General features: G+C 43.7%; 1 protein-coding gene across 1 annotated transcript; it reads right to left on the bottom strand.

Moving 5' to 3' along the window:
• Positions 1–1,252: 1,252 nt before the first annotated feature.
• Positions 1,253–5,447, bottom strand: phox2a (paired like homeobox 2A). Its single transcript, XM_044202384.1, has 3 exons — positions 4,673–5,447; positions 2,797–2,984; positions 1,253–2,661 (listed from the first exon to the last, which is right to left on the bottom strand). The coding sequence occupies exons 1-3, from the start codon at positions 4,893–4,895 to the stop codon at positions 2,167–2,169; spliced, it is 906 nt and encodes a 301-aa protein (XP_044058319.1). The 5' UTR covers positions 4,896–5,447; the 3' UTR covers positions 1,253–2,166.
• Positions 5,448–8,306: the final 2,859 nt, after the last annotated feature.

Genomic DNA, 8,306 nt, shown 5'->3' with positions numbered 1-8,306 from the left:
CGGTCCGTGACCTGTAGACTTGCCTCATTAAAGGAAAGGGGAAACAGTGTACGGTAAAATTAAAATAAGTGACAGTCCCTTAAGTTTTTATTTAACCATGATTTCAGGAGCTGTGTTCATGAAAACAGCTTTGTGAGTGTCTGAGGTCTGACTTTGCACATAACACTCAACACTCCCATCACTCTCTTACACACAAGAAACCAGATCATTAAACGCGTCACGTAGTGCTTCCATAATGTAGATTTATTAGAATATTCAGAGTAGTGCTATAACTTCTCATTCACTAGAGCTTCTGTCAATTCATAGTTTTCATGGACGTGTTGGTCAGAGAGACAGATGCTCCTCAATGAAATAAATCTGTAAAGCAACATTAGAGAAATAAACAAAAGGCTACCTAATATTTATATTACTAATTACGGAATTTACAGTCACAAAATTTCATGGAGCAGTTCAAAGAAATGTGTGGATTTCTCACTGACATAATAAAGAATATTAATAAATACATGGGGGTTTTTTCACCTTTTTGAGTAGATTTCTGGAGTAAACCCCTCCCAAAAAATCTGCTCCGAAATCAGTCTTGTTTCAGTGTTTTGCAACGAAATGAAATAGAGATGATACACAAGCAACTTCGCAAAGGTGAAAGAACTAACAAACAGCTGATTCTTTCTTTTTTTTTGCAAAAACAATGGGGGTCAACATGAACAAAACCAGGGTATTAATGGACACACAGTAAAAAACTCCAGCAACTGTCTGCATCGCTCTCTATATTGCCAACATTTAACCAGCTTGCGTTGCATTTCTGAGAAAGATCATCCCATATTTTTCGGCTGTGGGAGAGTTAATGAAACCGTTAACCGAAAGTTAAAGAGTCAGAGCGGGGGATGAGTCCGAGTTCATACTACAGACTGAAGCGCTGCCTGCTGAACAAACTCATTCGCTCCCACCAATCCAGCAGGAGAATCATCAAAACGCTCCTGATGAAAGTGAGAAACCAGTAGTAGTACCATGATACCAACAGCACATCAGTTATAATTAGATTGACAGATTTGTAGGTTACACTTTGCTCTGGGTATAACTCTTCACCTCTCTCCACCCGAAGAACAGGGCAGGAAACTGCAGCAGAAGTCTCCGTCTCTTTCCCCTGCTGAATTTTAACAAAGTGCCCACTGTTTGATAGAGAAAGGCTTGGTGGGACAGAGAGAGTGAAGGGATGGGACCATAAAGCCTGGAGGTGGAGGGGGTTTTTTGGGGTCACATTGAGGATGAGAGAGGGTGAGTCAGGACTTGATACAGTAAAGAAGAAGGAGGAGGGGATGAACTGGGGAGGAGTCTGGTCTGGACCCGACCACTCTAATTGGATTTTGGGGTGCTCTGCTCTGCTCGGCAAAGAGGTTTAGGGGGGACCCTGTTCCCTTCTGGTGGGAGTCTGTGTGTCAGGGGGCTTAGAGGAAGTTGTGCTTGAGGGTAAAAGTTTGTTTTGTTTCCCCAGCAGAGACTGGAGCGTGATGTTTAGATTTCTGCTTTAAACTTGTACCTGACCGCCATGCTCAGCGGCTCTGATGAGCACGACAGGGTTTGTTGCAATGCAGTGAGTGTGGGAATGTGAGTCTAAGATAAAGGAAAAGAGCTTGTGTGTGTGTGTGTGTGTGTGTGTGTGTGTGTGTGTGTGTGTGTGTTCTGACTTGGTTACACACAAACATCCTTCTGACACTGTGGAGTTTAAGATCCTGTACATGAAGAGTGTTACATCATTAAATAGAGGTGACAACACTGTGTCTTTTAGTTTGGTCTGAGGAAGATTTCTTGGCAAACTGTATGAACGAACAGCTCTGATTTGAGGGTGAAAGTGACGAGTTTAAGTCATGGCAGGGAAGAAACTGACCATGTCCAGGTAGAGTTTTGCAGGTATAATGTGCAGTTGCATAATATTTTGGGGTGAGAGATGGTGACCAGACCTTTTGACTTTATTATCTGAGCTTTGAATCAGTTTGACAGGATAGTTTTTTTTAGAGGAGAACCGAGGGCCTTGCTGAACTACAGCAGGCTTCACCAGTGAATTCAGCGTTATAATGGGCAAGTCCTGACTCTCTCAACAAAAGCTAGAAACTCCTCAGTGTTCCAGTAGACCACATAATGTCTGTTTCTGATTTGCTCTTCCTCTGTGCTTCAGAACAGGTTCGTCTTGATGGTGGGGTTGGGTTTTCTGTGGAAGGAGGACAGGACTCCGGCAAAGGGCCCGGTCATACTGTCCGCCGGCTGCCAGGCCTTCAGAATCTCCTGAGTCTGGGCAGCAGGCTGGGCCACAGCTGGGTTGGATGGCCCCAGGCTGGACCAGCTGGGCGGCTTCAGGCCCTGGAGAACCGGAGAGCTGGAGGTGTTAGCGTAGACGCTGTTGACAGGAGCCGGGCTGGGGCTCAGGCTGGCAGGGCTGCCCAAGTTTCCATTGGCCGAGCCGGGCAGGGAGGCCGTGCTGTCAGGTGTGGGGCTGCAGGTGGATTCTTTGGACTCATCATCGTCTGATGAAGATCTCGGCTCGCCGCCCTTCTTCCCTCCAGAGCTGCTGCTGCTGGTGCTGCCCGAGGTGCCACCAGAGCTGTTGGCTTTGGCGTTTGCTGCACGCTCCTGCTTACGAAACTTGGCACGCCTGTTCTGAAACCACACCTGTTCAACACAGACAGAGGTAAAATGAATATTTGATGAAAGACACAGCATGGGATGGATGGATGGATGGATAGAGTCATAAATTAAAATGTCAGACAAACGGTTCCAAAGTTACATGTAGCCTGTTCCTCTCACCTGCACCCGCGCCTCGGTCAGGTCTATCTTCAGCGCCAGCTCCTCTCGCGTGTAGATGTCCGGATAGTGTGTCTCGGCAAAGACCCGCTCCAGCTCCTTCAGCTGGGAGCTGGTGAAGGTGGTCCTGATGCGCCGCTGCTTCCTCTTTTCGTTCAGGCCGGAAGGGTCCGAGAAAAACTTGTAAGGAACTAAGAGGGAGAAATGATATCGGTTAAGTGGTCGAAAAGCAAAATGTATTTTGGACTGACTGCCTCTTCAAAACAGCAGAGGCTACATGGATTACAGTAACATTGAAAACGCGGAGAGGCTCTGCGTAAATGAAGCAGGGCCGGTTTTACCTTGTCGGATTTTTTTTTAAACTTTATCAGGAAATCGTTCACAGTTCGATCAACGACAATCAACTGCTTTTCGTCAATTAATAAGTAACTGTTTTTAGTTACCGGTTTGTGGAAGGCAATTAATTGATTGATAAAATGTCGCATTGTCCAGATGTGTTCAATAGGCTGAAGGCCTATAGCAGGCCGCATTTATAACAAAATGTTGAAGAGGAAATATCCAAGCGTGTAGTCCATTCACAAAGCTGGTTAATTCATACTTTTTATTTAATTTAGCCTATAAAATGTTTGTGTTTTATCATTTTTGACCCTCGTAATACAGTGAAGGAAAATCATTTAGCCAATTATTCAAATTAGTTATAGGCTTAAAACTAATATAATTGGACGTTTTATTTAACGAATTTATGAAATGTTTTATAATAAAAGTTCACTGTGCGCTTTTAATTCAGCAAGTGTACCGTAATCTGTTAAATTCGTTTAAACTGAATTTCAGTGTTTGCAACTAATGAATTTCGGTTGTTTTGGAGTTCACGACTTATTATAGGAACGTCACAATACACAAAGCAAACATTTAAATGCATGTGTGAGGCTGTTAAAATCCACAGAAACTCAACCAGAAAGGAACAGAATTTCACTGAGTTAAGAACAAAACGAACAAAATGGATATTGAGTTTAAAATCTTAAATTCAATTTCAATATAAGAATAGGACACAATTATGGTTGCAGGCAAATATAGAATAATTGCACACCCAAACAGTTTGTCTGTTAGGTGGACCTAGGTATGGCCAACAGGTGTGTGTGTGTGTGTGTGTGTGTGTGTGTGTGTGTGTGTGTGTGTGTGTGTGTGTGTGTGTGTGTGTGCGCGTGCGCGCGCGCGCGCGCGTGATCGTTCAAGGTAAATTTCGGCAAGCTGTCAAACTTGCATTTTTTCTAGTATTATTCTAGTATTGATTATGTATTATTATTATTATTATTATTATTATCATTATTATAGTATTTAGTTATACAGCCTATATAAATTATATATATTATTTTATAGATTGACGCATGCATATAAAGGCTATTGTCCAAATTACTATCGAAATACAGTGTTTCACCTTTAAAACTCTCTTAGCTTTTCAACGTCAACATTCAAAGATTTAAAAACATGAAAGGTAAATTATTACACTGATTTAGCATTAAAATGTGTCTCCATAAATAAGTTTTTGCAGTGATTTAATTCCAAATCAGGAATTAAGTCTATTAAGAATAAATCAATGTAAAACAATTTAGGCCTTAAACTGTTTAGATGGTTTGGTAATCTATAACAAAGAATAGAGTTTAAATAAATATTTTCTTTTTTCTCCCCCCCCCGTTTCTTTAAATATCAATATAAGATGTGTTTCGCAGCTCAAGCCAGAGGAAACGATGGAGACGACGCAGTGTATAGCTTCTATAACTTAGGAAGAATTATTAGCCTAATGAACAAGAATTCGCTCACCCTACAACCTTTATTTAGATACCTGTAGACCTCCTGGAGAATAAAGTAGAGGCTCCTGTACCTGAGGAGTAAGGTGTGGGCTGGTGCTCTCGCAGGGCTCCCAGGGTGCAGCTGGCCGTGCTGAGCGGAGTGCAGCCCGGGTTGGAGAAGGGTCCGCTCCGGATCGGGTTGTACTGGAAGGAGCTGGCCTGGCTGCAAGAGCTGAAGTCCGCGTAGGCCGACGCTTCCATGGCCGCCATGCAGGAGTCATAGGAGTTCAGGTAGGAGTAATCCATTTTATACATGGAGATCAGCCGGTGCAAACACCGGTCTGCAAAAAGAAACGACGGAGTGAACTCTGATTCAGAGAGGGTTCGGCTGTGTCTTCAGCCGCCTGGTATTGTAGGAGATAGAGTGAATATAGTTCAAACCAGTCAGAGTTGGTCTGTCTCCAGTATCTCCAAGGACTGTTGGTTCGTCTTTCCAGAACTCCTGTCAGCTTTGTGGTGTATATCTCACTGTCACGCGGCTGTTTGGCGTTTTTCTTGGTAAATAATCCAGATGTTTTCGCTTTTCTCTCTACAGCTTCACTCTCCTTTCTTCACTTTCTCCTGCTTTTTCTCTCTTTCTGTCCGCCCTTTCAGCTTTCCTCCCTGGACTGCAGTTCGCTCTGCTCTCGCGCTCCGTTTGACAGCGCGCTGCGGCTCGCGCGGTGTTTATAATAAACTTGGCAGAGCGCGAGACAATAGCGAGGCGGTGGTCTAGTTTCCATGACAATGCCACCAGTGAGTGAGCGTGGACACGGACGGCCCACCTCCCACCGCTCACTGCACCGCCCACGCGCTCCAGAGCATCGCGAGCTCGCAGGTGTCAGCAGAGTTAACTCGAGTCTAAAAAGCAGCGGCTTCTTTATTTAAAACAGCTTTAATGTCTTCTGTAATGCTTCCTTCATCGGACGCGAAGAGTCAAGTCTTCCCTCTCAGCCCAAATATAACAGTGTTTCAGTGGTGGGCCTACCACATCTCCTTTAAACTGCGTTTATGATGAGTTTAATCAGATCACAAGCTCTCCAGGTAGAAATGCAAGCCCCATTTCAGCCACTTCTATGCTTATTGCTACGTTTCTATATTTCCCCTCTTATTCCACCTATTGAAGCCAAGAAAGTAGTCCGGCTTAACAGCCTCTAAAATTGCTCATAGACCATGTCCGGTTTGTAAAGTTTATTTGTGATATTTTATCCCGTTTAGCCTTTCTTTGCATTCAGACAGAAGACTGGGACTGAGTGGGTATGAACTCCTGAATATGATTTTAGCGTTATGTAAAATATCCCAAGACAGGCCTATATAAGCCTGTAGAGATTTTAAAAAGTGAATATAAAGGAGCAATGTTGATAGGGAATCGCTCGGTTTGGGATTGAAATGTGTCCGATATTGGACGCATCTACTAAACAAAACACACTCAGGACAGACAACATGTTCTGGGAGAGTCTAATGTCTGATTATTTCCCGATATTATATAGGCCTACGATTAGTTTATGCAGTTTATGAGCAGGCTGCAGGTTAAGCCCCAATAACGCCCCGTCGCCGGTCAATGTGGTTTCACTGCCCCTCAAACGGCTCGTGGAAACAAACTGCAGCTCAGCCACAGAAGTCTTTATGTGGGGGGAAACGTCCAGATGTGACGGTGATTGCTGAGATTAAAAGCTTTGATTTGATTCCGATCACTTTTACGGAGATGTCACCAGAGTGAGCGTCAGTTTGATGTATAGGACGAGAGCGGGAATTGGCTGCGGAGACAACTGAGCAACCACGACAGGCTAACCATAAACGCATTGACGCTCCATAAATTGGTTTAAGTTTATTGTTCGGTGTCATACAATGTGATAAGTCATATCCCACACGGCCCCCATCACACGCACGCACACACACACACACACACACACACACACACACACACACACACACACTGAGAGAGAGCGAGAGAGAGAGAGAGGGCTTGAAACCGGCAGGCAGGCGCGCGCGCTCCACGCAGTTCCCAAATCTGGCGCTATGTAAAAACATGACGGCTGCTCGCTGCATTTCAGGCGCTGCTCATGAAATGAACAGGCTTTTTATTAGTGGATACATCTCGCCATATAATATAACCCACAAACCAAACATTACGTTGTACGTGCATGCGAGAAATTAATTAAGTTTGGCTTGTGCGCGCGCGCTCAAAATGCACAACAGGGCTCCAAGTGCGCGCTCTTATCTCCGCTTGACCAGAGGCTGCATGATGATGCTCCTTAATGTCATTAACCCGCCAAACACGCGCGCGCATTTGCCGCGCTGTGGGCCAACTCACTTAAACTACAAATAAGTATTAATAATAAGATTTGTTCAAAGCGTTTATTGTGTGGCTGGTGAGAGCTGGTGGATGTTTGGGGCGGGGCGGCACGCGGCGCTCCTGTTCATACAGTTGTTCATCTTGTGCTGATGTTGGATGTTGTAGTTCTGGTTGAACATCGAGCTCTGAAACTCAGAACAAAACCCAGTCTTCCGTCTGAACGGATCTACCCCACTGAATAGAATAAAACGCAACGTTTAAACTCCGTGCGTTATTGCACGTGTCTGTATTGTGCCACTGCACATGTTCTCATTATGGTTCAAGGCAATTTGTAATTTGAGTTAGACTCCAGATCTTGATAGAGTAACTTTAATGTTGCAGAATGCATGTTATATGTTTTATTCTTGCTGTGCGTACAAGCTTCTAATGATCAGAATCAGAATCAGAAATATTTTATTGATCCCCGAAGGGAAACTCTTTAAATGGTCTAATGGTTACTGTGTTTGTATATAGTTCTAATAATAACTCATTATTTATGCTAAATATTTACCCACGCTTTTGCTCCAATTTAGAAACATCGGTTTCGCACGTTAATGCACCTCGTCTGCAAATATGTTGTGATTTTGTGCACCTGCCTCCTCCCCTGAGATAATGACAAGGACTCAGCTCCCTTTACCGGACTGTTATCCTTTATTGTTGGTCTGTACAATTGTTATATCAAAGTAGTGATAAAAGTGATATCAACGTCTCGATGCTTTAGGCCCAGAAATATAGGCTTTATATGTTCTACATGGCACCAAATACTGTAAGTATAGGTCACAGTAAATACCACAGACTCATTATTTATTGTGTTATATCAAGTGCCAAGCCCACATGGACCTACAGTATGAAGCACCAAAATACCTTTGCAGCATAGTGAAACAGGTACAACATTTCTAACATTAGATTTAAATCAAATCAAAAAAAAAAAAAAAAAAGAAGAAGGTTCCCCTCCTAAACACATGAAGAATATAGGCTATACTACATGCTATAAAAATACCAGCTCTGTGTGATTATATTCTTTAAGCCTCTAAAAGTAAATATACATTTTATAAGCCTGGTGATTTTTTTTGGCTTCCACATTAACCAGTCAGCTGCCAGGCGGGGCCACGCCGTCTGTTGTGTGTCCTCGTCCCGTCTGGTGGGTTCAGAGGTGAGTTTACCGAGAAACTTAAACTGTTTCAAAGTTAAACTCTCCAGGCCGTTTCTGCCTCTCTGCCCCCCTCCAAAAAAAAAGAGCAGCCAGGAGCGACCCTAGCTTCTCCCGCTTTAAAAGCATTTCAACTTTAATCCCTTCAAAGAGGGGACCGGTCTCTTCCAGGCCACTAATCCTATAGTGCTCCAGCGCAGGG

Source organism: Siniperca chuatsi, linkage group LG7 (genome assembly GCF_020085105.1).
Source record: "Siniperca chuatsi isolate FFG_IHB_CAS linkage group LG7, ASM2008510v1, whole genome shotgun sequence".
In the NCBI taxonomy this organism is placed as follows: Eukaryota; Metazoa; Chordata; class Actinopteri; order Centrarchiformes; family Sinipercidae; genus Siniperca; species Siniperca chuatsi.
The sequence above is the reverse complement of the archived record's forward strand: the minus strand, read 5'-3'. Positions and strand labels throughout refer to the sequence as shown.